This window comes from Tachysurus vachellii, chromosome 1, assembly GCF_030014155.1.
Source record: "Tachysurus vachellii isolate PV-2020 chromosome 1, HZAU_Pvac_v1, whole genome shotgun sequence".
In the NCBI taxonomy this organism is placed as follows: Eukaryota; Metazoa; Chordata; class Actinopteri; order Siluriformes; family Bagridae; genus Tachysurus; species Tachysurus vachellii.
In genome coordinates, this window is record NC_083460.1 from 30,590,780 (window position 1) to 30,604,073 (window position 13,294).

The following is a 13,294-nucleotide window of genomic DNA, read 5'->3' on the forward strand; positions in this document are numbered from 1 at the left end:
GACTCCACTAATGCTTTGTAGGTGAATGAGTACAAATCGCCTTAACCTTGCTCCCAGTGGAAACCTTTACCAGTCGTTTGTATATTATCACAGCAAAGGGGGACTAAATATGAATTGGAATGTTCAAAATGCAGATATGGGTCTGATGGTCAGAGGTCCACAAACCTTTGTCCATATAGTGTATACGGACGGTGTTCCTAATAAAGTGGCCTTTTCCAAGCTTAATATATAAGAAATAAGCCAAGCCCAAATAATAGCCAATCAGAGGGAAGGATGCAAAGAAGAAGCTTCTTGTCCAATGAAATGAAAGAACCTCATGAATAATTCATCGTATACCAATGTTGTTCTATTTCATGCGCACTGGCGCTGACAAAAAAACAAAAAAAAAAAAACAAGCTACATTTTAAACTTGAAGGTTGATAAAAAATGGCGACGGCGATATACCTCGAACACTATCTTGACAGTGAGTATATACGCGGTTCGGTTTGTTAGTCAGAATCGGTGTTTTTCTTTATTTAGCAAAAAACATCTGGCGCTCATGAGGGCTTTTGGTGGCTTGTATCGCAGTCGTCTGAGGCGGGCTAAGCTACGCTAACTATAAGACTGGCTTGGTCATATTTAATACCCGTCGTGTTTGTAAATGTTTATAAATATATTAACCAATTAATTAAACAATTACGACAAACGCATGAGAGCTGACAAGCAAACCGTTAGTTAACGTAATTTTATAGCATGTTAGCTTTGTAGTTAGCTAGCTAGCTAATATGAAAGTTTTGCAGTGTTTGCTAGCTAGCAAAATACACTCAGAAAAGCTGTCACTCAAGTAGTGCAAGATTTCATCATAATTCTTCATGGATGTAATTTAATCATATCATTCTCATGAGGGAAGTTGGAGTTAGAATAATTACAGACAGCGACATTTTCCAACTGAACAAATAAAATTGGCTAACTTCCAACTAGCTAGCTAAGTCAGCTGTAAACACAACAGCTGTGTTTCTGTCACAAGCAGCTCACGTTTATGCCACATTTTATTTGTCTGTTTCTCTGCTGTAACGCCTTTCTCATTAGCTCATTAACAAACCCCTCATTAGGTAAAAATAAGTGTTATTTATTACTAAAAAAAAGGATAATAATAATAATAATAATAATAATAATAATAATAATAACAACACTGAAAGTGATTGTAAATGCCAAAGCTAGGAATGGGAAAACTTTGGTACTAAAGTTTTACACTGTATATAGGACAGAAAGGATTATGGTTTAATGCTATTTCCAGTGTGCTATTACAGTTTAAATTAAAAAAAAAAGAAATATGTTTCAGGCATTGAAAATTTGCCATGTGAACTACAGAGGAACTTTACCCTGATGCGGGAGCTGGACAACAGGACAGAAGGTAAGTAAGGACATGTGGACATAGAAAGGACATTTCTATTCTGGATTAGACTTACTTAGAGAGATACGATTGTGTAATTGATTAGCAATAAGATTTATTCTTTAATTTGTTTTGATGTGTCTGAGTCTCTCAGTAATAGCAGTCTGTTTAAATCAACCTCACAGTAATAACTAAAGCTGTTAATAAATATAGATAAAAATTTGTGTTGCTCTGTATTTTTTTTCCATCAAATTTTCCTACAACACGGTAGAAAAGAAGGGAGAGATCGATAAGCTTGCCGAAGAGTACATCACAAATGTACGAAACCTTGCGTCTGAGCAGAGAGTCGAACATCTGCAGAAGATTCAGACCGCCTACAGCAAATGTAAAGAATACAGTGATGATAAAGTGCAGCTTGCCATGCAGACATATGAAATGGTTAGTGAGTGTGTAATCTTTTTTTTTTTTTCTTCAAAAAAACAAACAAACAAAAAAAACTTGGAAATGTTCCTCCACACTAAAAAAAAAAAATGATCGTCTTGGGTTTATACATATTTGATTGTATTTATTAACATCATAACTTAAAATCTTTCTGGATTCTCAATTCTCATTCTCTTTTTAGGTTGACAAGCACATCCGAAGGCTGGACGCAGACTTGGCCCGCTTTGAGAATGAGCTAAAAGAGAAGTTGGATGTTAGCGGTTATGAGAGTCCTGAGAGTAGAGCACTAAAAAGTAAGACTTTAGAACAGCAGTTTGTAAGATTTCCTGTAAATTTTGTGACATCTGCATGTTGTACCCCTGATTAGACCCAGCTTTCCTGTTGTGGGGAAGTGAATAGCATATTTCAAATTGTCTGAAAAGTCTTAGTGAAGTGGAAATACCCTTTGTCACTGCCTCAATTACATAACTTTATTTTAATCTGTGGTGAAATTGCTTCAAAATGCAAAAGAAATAGCATAAAAAAATCAACATAAAAATAAAACAAACAAAAAAATAGATAAACATAAAAAATTAAGTTTACAAGTTTCTCTTCAACACAAATGGATTATGTTTTTTAGTGGATTAAGTGATTCCAAATAATGTCATAAGCAATCATAAGCAGGGTTTGAAGCTACTAAAGATCAGGCTTTAGAGATTAATCACGTCTTGGCTGATAGACTACACTGGGGTAAGTGGAAAATTTTATTTTTAGCCAAACTGTTTCCTCAGAGTTGGCTGGCATATTGCATATTGTGCATAGATTGTACTGTTCATCCAGATGCAGCAGTTTTTGTAAAGAATGACTTGATGAAAGGGGCTTTGTGGTTTTAATTTCTTTGTGCCAACCTCTACATCATGCATTTTTTTCAACCACAAATGACAAGTTTGCTAAAGGTTTGGCATAAAATAATTCTATGCAAGAAGCAAAAGCTCACATTTGATCTAAGGCTGAGGCAGTATTGTTAAAGCCTGGTTACTTCTGCCGCCCTGTGTATACAATTTAATTATATAAACAAATCCTAAGACAAAGCTATACATTTAATATCAAATTAAGGATGTCACTCATTCTGGGTATTGGGCCACATTATACTTATATAAACAGATCAGCAACTTCTCTTTTACATTTATGAGTGAAAATGAATGCAAAAAAGATTGAACACAGTATGTCACCAAGAAAACCCATGATTATGTACTTATGTGCTTCCCTTCATTCCTACAATTTACTCATTTTCTAATGCCTAGGTCCAACATGATAATGCAAAATCTCGCAAGGCAAAAGTCATCTACATCTGGCTTCACAAACTTTACACTCCAGCTCCTGATCTGAATCCAATAGAGCACCATTGGGATGTGATAGAACAGGGGATTCCTCTCCAACATCTTGTGGAATCCCTGCCTAAATTCTTTGCCCCCATATATAATATAATATAAACTAACTGTTTTTCTTAGCCTTTCATTTCAATTAATGTCTACATGCTGAGTTTTAATTTAGAACAGGGATTTTTAAATTGCAAATTCATTTGATTGCCTTGATTAGAATGCTTATCTGGCTAGCCTCAGCCTCTGGACTGAATGTTTGACTCCACTAATCTAAAGGAATTTATTTCCTTTTGATTTTTTTTGTAGAAGGAGGTGGCAGAGGACTTAAGGATAAGCGAGGATCCAAAGGCAGAGGAAGAAAATGTTCTGATGATGACTCACCACGAAAGAAAAATATTAAAAACAGGTTTAAGGATAAGAATGTTTTCATCACCTGTAGCACATAGGTTGTTTTTACTGTTAATAATAATAAACATTTTGATAGTTCACCAGATTATTAACACAGTCTTATGGTTGCCGTTTTGTATTTTTCTAGTCCTGATTTCCAGGAGAGTCTCTTGCCAGTTCACCCATCAGATGTCCTGGACATGCCAGTGGACCCCAACGAGCCGACATACTGTTTGTGTCATCAAGTATCGTATGGAGAAATGATTGGATGCGACAACCCTGATGTATGCCCCATTTGTTATTATTTATCATTGATATTTTTCATTGTTCCCTTGTTGTTTATTATTTTTAAAATGTTTAAAAACCCTCTTTTTATCTGCCTGTCTACATTTGACACAGACCATAGATATCAAGGGAAAAGTAATGTTTTTTCAGTGATTTCAGAGAATGCACATGAACACATGCTGTTTATAGCATTAATGAATTTGTGAATCTGATTGTTGATTTTCTATCACAGGATTTCTGACAGTTGTTCCAGCTATTAAAAAGAGAGTTTTATAGAGCTGTTAATGCACTCCCTCTAATATTTTTATCACTTAGTAGCAACTCCTTTACATACAATCTACATAATCTAAAGCTAATAGTAAATGATAAAAAAAAAAAAAAAAATGCTGTTATTCAGCAACAAAAATGTTTCAATGTCAATGTGCTGAATTTGGGACATATTGTATATGTCTATATATATGTGTGTGTATATACATACACACCACCAAATGTTAGGTGATAACTGTGCTTTACATTGGGCCACCCCATCTTTTGATTACTTTCCTAACCTGTTTCCTTAGTGTTAGGCTACAATCAGTATTTGTTTCTCAAACCCAATTTATTCAAACCTTTTTTAACAGTGTCCAATCGAATGGTTTCACTTTGCATGTGTGGATCTCACAACAAAGCCCAAAGGAAAATGGTATGTCTAACATCTGGTGATAGCCAATAGGATTTAATTACACAACAGCTTTTACATTTAAAAATGCTTATTTTAATGTGTATTTTTCTTTTTCTAGGTTTTGTCCGCGGTGTACCCAGGATCGGAAGAAAAAATAAGATTTCTATCTCTATGACTTTTATACATAAATGTATGCATATATATGTATTTTGTCTATGTGGTAAAATAGGATACTATGTACAGTATATATAAATATATATCTAATCACTTTCTATATGACTATGATAAAGGAAAAGAGGGTCACAAAACCTTTATTTTTTAATGTACTTGAAATGTGTCTCTTTGTTAATTCAAAAAAAGTAATATTGTATTGCAGTTAATCTGGTATCTATTTTATTTTTATTTTCTATGGAAAGTGAAAGCTTAAATGTGTATATGTACACACTTCTACTGAATAAGCAACATAGGATTTCTTCCTATATGAAATCAAAGCACCAAATCTTTGCTCTTCATTTTGTTGAAAGATTGTTGATGCACAAAATCATTCAAAATTATTTTATTTTAAATGTTAAATGTCAAAGATGCTGTGTGCAGCTGTCCTGCTGGATGTTGTAACTTTAGAGGAAAAAGGTGATTTTACTTGCTCTCAAATTTTGATGTGACTACTTCTGTAACTCCATCCAGATGAACACCAGCTCATCTGTGTTATGTGTGTTCTATCGACTGCTGCTTTGGACAGAATCTGACATTTCCTCCACCAGGAAATGTCATTAAGAATCCTCTGGCTGTGCATGTGTCCTAAACGAAACAACTCGCTCCTCAATGAAATAGAGGACCAAAAAAAAAAAAATCCACAAAGATTTTTCAGTTTAAATGCAAATCATCTTTGATGGGTTAATTGTGATGTTTGTATGTTGATCATAAATGAAGTCACTTAATTAGTACCCCTATGAGATGCTTTATTACTTTGTAAATGAGTTTAAAGTAAACTAAGCAAAGTGTTTGATTGCATCCCTACAGTTCACATGCTGGTAAAGTGTAAAAATGTTCTGCAGCATGAATTTTATCTTCTATAACTGAACTAAAACTCTAATTGGAAAATGAGGTTTAAGGTTAAATTTATTAGTTGTTACATATCTGTCTCTTTTGTGTAGGATTTGAGGCACTTCTTTGCATCTTCATAAAATCTGGATTTATTAAATGTATGTGCTGCTGTTCCTGTGCTCTTGCCTGCCTTTTTTGTATAAATACAGCATCTTATTGTTTTCAGTAGTAAAAAAAAAAGTTTTGAAAAGCTGACAAAAGAATCAATGTGTGCTTAAGCAGTTTGTCGTTGAAGCTACACTGCTGTTGTACTACCTGAATATTTCACTTTATTAGATCATCCAGTTTTGTTTCTGTGCTATTTGTTATGATATTTAACAGATATGTGGAATAGATGTTACATAATATTTAAAAAATAAATATTTAACTAGCCACCTACGGGCATGTTTTTGGGAGGTAGAAGGAAACTGAAGAACTCTGTGGAAACCCCCATGGCCACGATACATCAAAAATACATGAAACTTCATACGAGACCCTGGAGCTGTACTACTACATACTCCTCAAAACTCTTCATCAGATTGGTCCCAGCTGCAGGTTTCCCGTACGCTGTTTTCAGGAAATTCCACCTCGAGGTCATATACAAAGTCTGGTTCGTCTTTGCGGCGCCGGTTGAGCTCGAACAGAATGTCCATCTCTGCTTTGCGTCGCTTCAGTTCCTCGTCACTGACCTTGTTGAGATCTTCGTCGTCTGTATGAGAGCGGCGTTGTTCTCTCAGACTCTCCTCCACACTGAGACCTCGCAGGTGATCCCGGAGTACCGTGTGTAACCTCACCAGCTGCTCCAGTGACACTGAGTCCAGGTAATGTCCATGACGAGGATGATGCTTCAGTCTCTCTGCAGCCCTCCTGCAGTCTGGACAAGAGGTAAAAATGCAAAGACGTTTACATTTCCAGCATATGGCAGACGCCCTTATCCAGAGTGACATGCATTATCTCATTTTTTTATACCACTGAGCAATTGAGGTTTAAGGGCCTTGCTCAGGGGCAGCTTGGTGGACCTGGGATTGAACTCACAACCTTCTGATTAGTAGCTTAGTGGTTAAAGTGTTGGGCTACCAATCAGAAGATTGTAAGTTGAATCCCAGGTCCACCAAGACAATATACAACAATATAAATCACTTAATAAAATTTGACCAACAATGTTAGCAAACACAAAATAAAATCTGTTACCTGAGTATTGTGAAAAGCTCCTCACTGGCATTACTCGTTTACGCAACTTGTTTATATGTTCATTTTCATATATGAGGATTACTGAAGGTGGATCAAACTTAATCCCACATCGTTTGGCTGTTATAGACATGATGTGTTACTACCACGGGCTTTTCCTTGTCACCTGTGAGACGAAAGGATTCGGCATTTGGCATCATTGCAGTCTATTGGTCAAAGAAAAAAAGAAAAACATAGTTCCCAATTTGCTCTGAGCGGGCAATTTATTTGTTTAATTTTGCGTCATGACCTGATATAAATTGACAAGTGCAATGAAGTAGCCTGGATTAATCATTAATAAAGCAAAAAATACTTTTGCCCAAAGATAACCTACCTATCTGTTCATCTTATGCGACCGTTAGCTGTTGCCATAGCAATAGAGTAACCCATCGCATCACATGAAACACCTTTTCACACTACACCCGAAAGATAACAAACTAAACCATAATTCTTCAAATTTAGCTGAATGTTTTTTTGTTTGTTTACATACCTATATCTGTCATGAAGAGCACCTTAAAACTTAAACTGCAACTTAGCAGAAAACAGCAAAACATCCACACTACCGCTTCTGAGTGGACTTCTTCTTCTGCTTCTTCTATGTGCTGGTAACTGTAACTATTGAGTTAGCGCCATCTACTGGGTGACCCATGACAGAATACGGATATAACCCACCGACGACGGCCAAATACCAAATCACTCCTTTTTTGATATGTAGTGCACTAGTTATATATATCTTTTTATCTATATATTCTAAAACTATAAACGAAATGTTTAAGACAGCACGATTAGAAAGAAAGCAGAATGTAAGTATATAAACGATTGTAAACCAGTTTACTAATGCGTTGTTTTATTCTTGGCGAATGTGTCTTCCCTAAACACGCACTACATATGCATGAAGCCTGTGTATTACGGCTGTATAGGGCGTGTGAGAATTAGAGCTTTACCCGGTATCACTGACATGAGTCTACTATGTTACTCCTAAATTGTGTTGTTGTTGTGTTATGTTTCATTTTTTGTAGAGCTTCACAAAACGGTAATGGCCTTGTTACAGGCTTAAGTTGTAGTAGAATGTACATTATATATGATGAGCGTAGGACAAACATCTAAAAACAAAAACAAACAACTTTGTTGTACCGTAGTGGTGCTGGATGTTCTTATTGTGATCGGTTTGTTTTGCTTTCTGAGTTAAAGATGCACTCTTTTGTTGATTATGTAATTCATTTATTGTTGTATTGTTTCAGATGGTGTTGGTTGTACTTTTGCTTCTTCTTGGCTTGAATCAGTGGTCCTGTCGATGAAGCTGAATAAACATGGCTTTCACAGGTAAACAACGTCACAGCGGAAATGTAAAGATTACTGGAAATAATGCAGCTTTACTCTTACTAGTCTCTTAAACTAATACCATTAGGAAGCAAGGATGTTTTCATTTGGCTAATAATATGATGATCTCTGTTTTTTTGTCTGGTCTAACACTGAAACATGTAATTAAGGACAGACATAAGTAAACAACACATATATTCATTCATTCATTCATTCATTCATTCATTCATTCAGCAATTCATTCATCTATTAATCAAATAATTTAATCAATCATTCATTTAGTCATTCTTTAGTAAAGCCTTTATCCTGATCAGGGTTGCAGTGGATCCATAGGAACTCCATCACAGTGCACCACACCTACAGGCAATGTGGAAGAAAACTCCACACAGACAGTAATTCATGCTCAAACAGACAGACTATGGAGATGTGAGATGTCAGTGCTACTACAGCATCATTGTCCCACCCACAACGCTTGTAGTACATTGTTTGTCTGTAAGGCATTTTCACCGTACATAATACAGTTCATGGGGCATTGGTTCCAAGCCCCCAAGTGGATGTCTGAAACCACTGAAAGTAGCGAACACTAACATGCTGTACAAACTGCAGATACCTATGGTACAGTTTCATTTATAAATTAGCCACAATAAGACATTAACAACAAAACTAAAAATGAAAGAACAATTAGGATAATAAAAGGTATGTGAATGTGGTCTCTGTAAAATATATATTGCACTCACACTGCTTCACGTTATATATAGTACTGATGATACACATGGTGATATGATTACATCTATTAAGATATAATTAGCATTATTATATCATTAGATTGTTGGGTACATAGACAGACAAGCATATTTATTCTATCACTGTCAAAATGATTGAATTACTGAAGTATTACTCTTAATTTTTAAGGGACCTTGTTTATGAGGTTCGACATGAGCCTACATCACATCCTGTCCAGGCACTTCTTCTGCACAAATTGCCCAGTGGAGTTTACATGGATCAATATCAGCTTGCAGATCTGAGGGAGGAAATGGGATTACAGGTGACAATGGTTTACAATCTTTTTTTTTTTTAGCTCTGAGTGCAGAGATGAACAATCCACTTTTTATGAAATTCCTTTCAGTCCCTGGGTTTATTCTGTTAAGTCTGTGGTGCAGCAAAAAACTGGCTCAGGTGTTACACTGATTTTTTTTGTTACACTGATGTAATTTTTTTTAAATTATTGGAAACACACTTGTGCAAAATGCATAAATTAATGATTTATAAAATAATTGTGATGACAGGGATGTTAAAGTCCCATGTAAAATGTGAAAATGTTTTTTGTAATATCAAACCTTAATATTATACACAAGGTAAATAAAGCAATCAAGAAACACCACCAGAGTATTTTACCCAGTACTACCCTCGTCTATTTTAACGATTCACAGGGAGATTTGTAAAAGGCAGCACTTCTTCCCCACTGCATATTGTGACTACAAGACTGAAAAGGTTAAAAAGGTTTTTTGTATGTCTTCAAGTATCTCCTAAACACCCATTTTTAATTCTTTCCAACAGTTTGATTAACAAACAAAAAGGAAATCAGCATGCATAATTAAACGTTATGTCTGTATGTGACAGGTGCTCCTTAATTCAGCTTTAGATCTCGAGAGCCCGGCCCACGTTTCTTCTTCTTTCTCTGCACTGGTATTTCTCGGTCCTCCTGAGCCTCTACATGCAGCAGTTCCTGTCCATGGTCGATACCACAAGGCATCCAGTACGGGAGGATGGGAACAAGTTATAATCAAACCTCCAAGACTGCTGCTTCGTTTAGAACACTGTGGGTGAAAATAAAGCACAGATTAAAAACCTCTTGTCCACTGCAGGCAGATTTGTTAACAGATCATTTACAATGGGTATAGTGTAAAAACAAATGAAAAATTCAATTGTTCATATATAATTGTCCTTTGCTGTTGTACTGCTAGTGTACTATGTCACCTACATGGAACTATATTCATAATGGTCACAGTGGTGTTCTAGGATTTAATTTTAGTACATTTAAGACGGAATTAATATCGCTGGATGCTGGTCTAAATATTCAGAATATATTAACTGGACACAATATTTAACTTTGTGCATATATTGAACATCATTTACAAGCGTAGCCTACATGAACAAGCAGATATTTTTTCTGAACTCATGATTCAATTAATCTTTCACATGTTTTGTTGTAGACGCCTCCATGAAGTGACAAGGAGAGAGATATTCACATTACCTGCAGTGGAAAGTTAGCAACAGTCTCTGCATTCCAAATGATGTCTCTGTCTTTTCTGTGCTAGGTGACACTTTAGACCATGGCTTACCTCACCGAGTGGTTGATGCCCCTTGCACAGTTCAGAACCAGAGTTTCTGCTCATGGCTGGAGATCGAAGGATTAAAGGTAATCGGGTTCTTGCAGAAACACCACTGATCTCATCACTGACTATGATCGGCATGAATGAGCTTATATTTGTAAAAGCTGTTAAAAGCAGTGATTTCAGTCATTCAGTATGCGGCGTTTTGGATTTGTTTTCAAATGAAATATATTATGACTATTCACACGTCTCCTTCACTGTAACAGAGTTGTGAGGACAGTAGTCTGAGACGCGGCCTCTGTCCACTGCTAGTCAAGCTTAAGCATGGTTTGGCTGCAGTGAGAAAGTAATTGTTTCTTGTTTTCTGTTCTTCTTCCCCTCTTCTTCCCCATATGCACTTAGCAAAGGATGGTTTCTCTTACTTTATATCTGTCCAATTAATTAAACTCTTTCATACATTTCCCTCAGGTGACTTTTCGGTCATTTTTTTCTTCATTTAATGATAAGTAGTGTTAAACTAGATCAAATTACAAATGAGCCAAAAGTAACAAGCCGTATTTATCTGAAATCAGTAACGAAGCATTTGAGAATCGTAGGTGTCATATGATGTCAGGTCATATGGTTCATGAGACATCATTTTCATAACTTGAGTTTAATCTGCCAAAAAAAAAAAAAAAAACACATCCATATTCGTCTTTTGTTAGCAACAACCTAGCCAGCTAACTGTGATGGTAATGCCAGTATGGTGATTGATCTAAAGCAAATACCATTATATAGAGAAAACTTGTTTAAAGTTAAACATGCTACTTTGTTTGCTGTTAATGTTGTGAGCAGTCGTGTTGATTGGTTGTAACTTGCTTGGGGTGGAGATGATCGTCCCAAGTAAAAGAAAGTTTGTATTTTGCTTTGAAACTGTTACAAGAATTATTTGAATACAGCAAAATTATTTTGTCTGCTTACACTTTTTTTTTTTTTAAATAGGTGCCAAGTGTGAGTCTTGAGCTGCCAGTGGGTGATTCTTCTCTGCTCATCCCAGTGTGTGCTGTAACAACACTGGTGTCTCTGCTGTGTAGTGCTTTTCTCTTCAGGGCTGTCTGGAAACATGGCATCTTCTGAAACTGTAGTAGTCATAAGCGAAAATGTCATCGTTAGGAACATCTGCAAAGTTACAATCCTGTGTTAATCACAAAGGACTAGTGAAATGAGCAGAATTTTATTTATGTACAGTAAATACTCTATCCTGCACTTGTTCTGTTTGCTCTGTTCATTGTGTGTGTATACACACACACACACACACACACACACACAGAGAAAGTGTTCCCCTTCCTAATTTATTTTTTTGCACGTTTGTCACATTTTAATTTTTCAGATCAAATGAATTAAAAATAGTCAAAGATAAACACAACATGCAGTTTTTGTATTTATTATTAAGGGAAAACAATCCAATCCCACATGGCCCTGTGTGAAAAAGTGCTTGCCCCTAAACCTAATAACTAGTTGGGCCACCCTTAGGAGCAAGAACTGCAATCAAGCCTTGGCAATAACTTGCAATGAGTGTTACAGCACTGTGGAGGAATTTGTTTCACTCATCTTTGCAGAATTGTTGTAATTCAGCCACATTGGAGGGTTTTAGAGCATGAATCGCCTTATTAAAAGGTCATGCCCCAGCATCTCAATAGGATTCAGGTCAGGACTTTGACTAGGCCACTCCAAAGTCTTCATTTTGTTTTTCTTCAGCCATTCAGAGGTGGACTTGCTGGTGTGTTTTGGATCATTGTCCTGCTGCAGAACCCAAGTTCGCTCCAGCTTGAGGTCACGAACACATGGCCACACATTTTTGCACATGGCAGGAATTTTTGGTAGACAGCAGAATTCATGGTTCCATTCATCACAGCAAGTCTTCAAGGTGCTTGAAGACACACAATACCACCACCTTATTTTACTGTTGGTATGATGTTCTTTTTCTGAAATGCAGTGCTACTTTTGTCAGATGTAAATGGGACACACACCTTCCAAAAAGTTCAGCTTTTGTCTCGTCAGTCCACAGAGTATTTTCCCAAAAGTCTTGGGGATCATCAAGATGTTTTCTGGCAAATCTGAGACGAGCCTTTATGTTCTTTTTGCTCCGCAGCAGTTTTCATCTTGGAACTCTGCCATGCAGGCCATTTTTGCACGGTCTCTTTCTTATGGTGGAGTCATGAACACTGACCTTAACTGAGGCAAGTGAGGCCTGCAGATTTTTGGATGTTGTTGTGGGGTCCTTTGTGACATCTTGGATGTGTCATCACTGCGCTCTTGGGGTAATTTTCGTATGCCGGCCACTCCTGGGAAGGTTCACCACTGTTCCGTATTTTCGCCATTTGTGGATAATGGCGCTCACTGTTTTTGGCTGGAGTCCCAAAGCTTTAGAAATAGCTTTAAAACTTTTTCCAGACTGTTACTTACTGTCTCATTTGTTCCTGATTTCTCTGGACCTCAGCATAATGTGTAGCTTTTGAGGATCTTTTGGTCTACTTCACTTTGTCAGTCAGGTCTTATCTAAGTGATTTCTTGATTGTGAACAGGTTTGGCAGTAATCAGGCCTGTGTGTGGCTAGAGAAAATGAACTCGGGTGTGATAAACCACAGTTAAGTCATGTTTTAACAGGGGGGCAAACACTTTTTCACACAGGGCCATGTGGGTTTGGATTTTGTTTTCCCTTAATAATAAAAACCTTCATTTAAAAACTGCATGTTGTGTTTACTTGTGTTGTCTTTGACTAATATTTAAATTTGTTTGATGATCTGAAACATTAAACATGTGACAAACGTGCAAAAAAATATAA

At 36.5% G+C, this 13,294-nt stretch overlaps 3 protein-coding genes across 8 annotated transcripts; 2 read left to right on the forward strand and 1 right to left on the reverse strand.

Annotated features, from left to right (window-relative positions):
• Positions 1 to 310: 310 nt before the first annotated feature.
• On the forward strand, positions 311 to 5,724 carry ing5a (inhibitor of growth family, member 5a). The gene is made up of 8 exons (XM_060882469.1): positions 311 to 463; positions 1,322 to 1,393; positions 1,644 to 1,810; positions 1,995 to 2,106; positions 3,481 to 3,580; positions 3,710 to 3,845; positions 4,467 to 4,528; positions 4,626 to 5,724. The coding sequence occupies exons 1-8, from the start codon at positions 427 to 429 to the stop codon at positions 4,663 to 4,665; spliced, it is 726 nt and encodes a 241-aa protein (XP_060738452.1). The 5' UTR covers positions 311 to 426; the 3' UTR covers positions 4,666 to 5,724.
• On the reverse strand, positions 5,048 to 7,416 carry cep19 (centrosomal protein 19). Of its 5 annotated transcripts, none has more exons than XM_060882491.1 (3): positions 7,308 to 7,416; positions 6,782 to 6,944; positions 5,048 to 6,464 (listed from the first exon to the last, which is right to left on the reverse strand). In XM_060882491.1, the coding sequence occupies exons 2-3, from the start codon at positions 6,909 to 6,911 to the stop codon at positions 6,112 to 6,114; spliced, it is 483 nt and encodes a 160-aa protein (XP_060738474.1). In that variant the 5' UTR covers positions 6,912 to 6,944; positions 7,308 to 7,416; the 3' UTR covers positions 5,048 to 6,111. The 5 variants fall into 5 exon arrangements, with proteins under 5 accessions (XP_060738474.1, XP_060738466.1, XP_060738492.1 ...); XM_060882483.1 differs by having other exon boundaries at positions 6,782 to 6,984; positions 7,308 to 7,410; XM_060882509.1 differs by lacking the exon at positions 7,308 to 7,416 and adding an exon at positions 7,152 to 7,301.
• A 142-nt stretch (positions 7,417 to 7,558) lies between these two features.
• Positions 7,559 to 11,715, forward strand: pigx (phosphatidylinositol glycan anchor biosynthesis, class X). Of its 2 annotated transcripts, none has more exons than XM_060882537.1 (6): positions 7,559 to 7,620; positions 8,059 to 8,140; positions 9,050 to 9,182; positions 9,758 to 9,956; positions 10,456 to 10,556; positions 11,452 to 11,715. In XM_060882537.1, exons 2-6 carry the CDS (start codon positions 8,112 to 8,114, stop codon positions 11,584 to 11,586), a joined length of 597 nt encoding a protein of 198 aa, XP_060738520.1. In that variant the 5' UTR covers positions 7,559 to 7,620; positions 8,059 to 8,111; the 3' UTR covers positions 11,587 to 11,715. The 2 variants fall into 2 exon arrangements, with proteins under 2 accessions (XP_060738520.1, XP_060738511.1); XM_060882528.1 differs by lacking the exon at positions 7,559 to 7,620 and adding an exon at positions 7,747 to 7,850.
• The last annotated feature ends 1,579 nt before the right edge of the window (positions 11,716 to 13,294 follow it).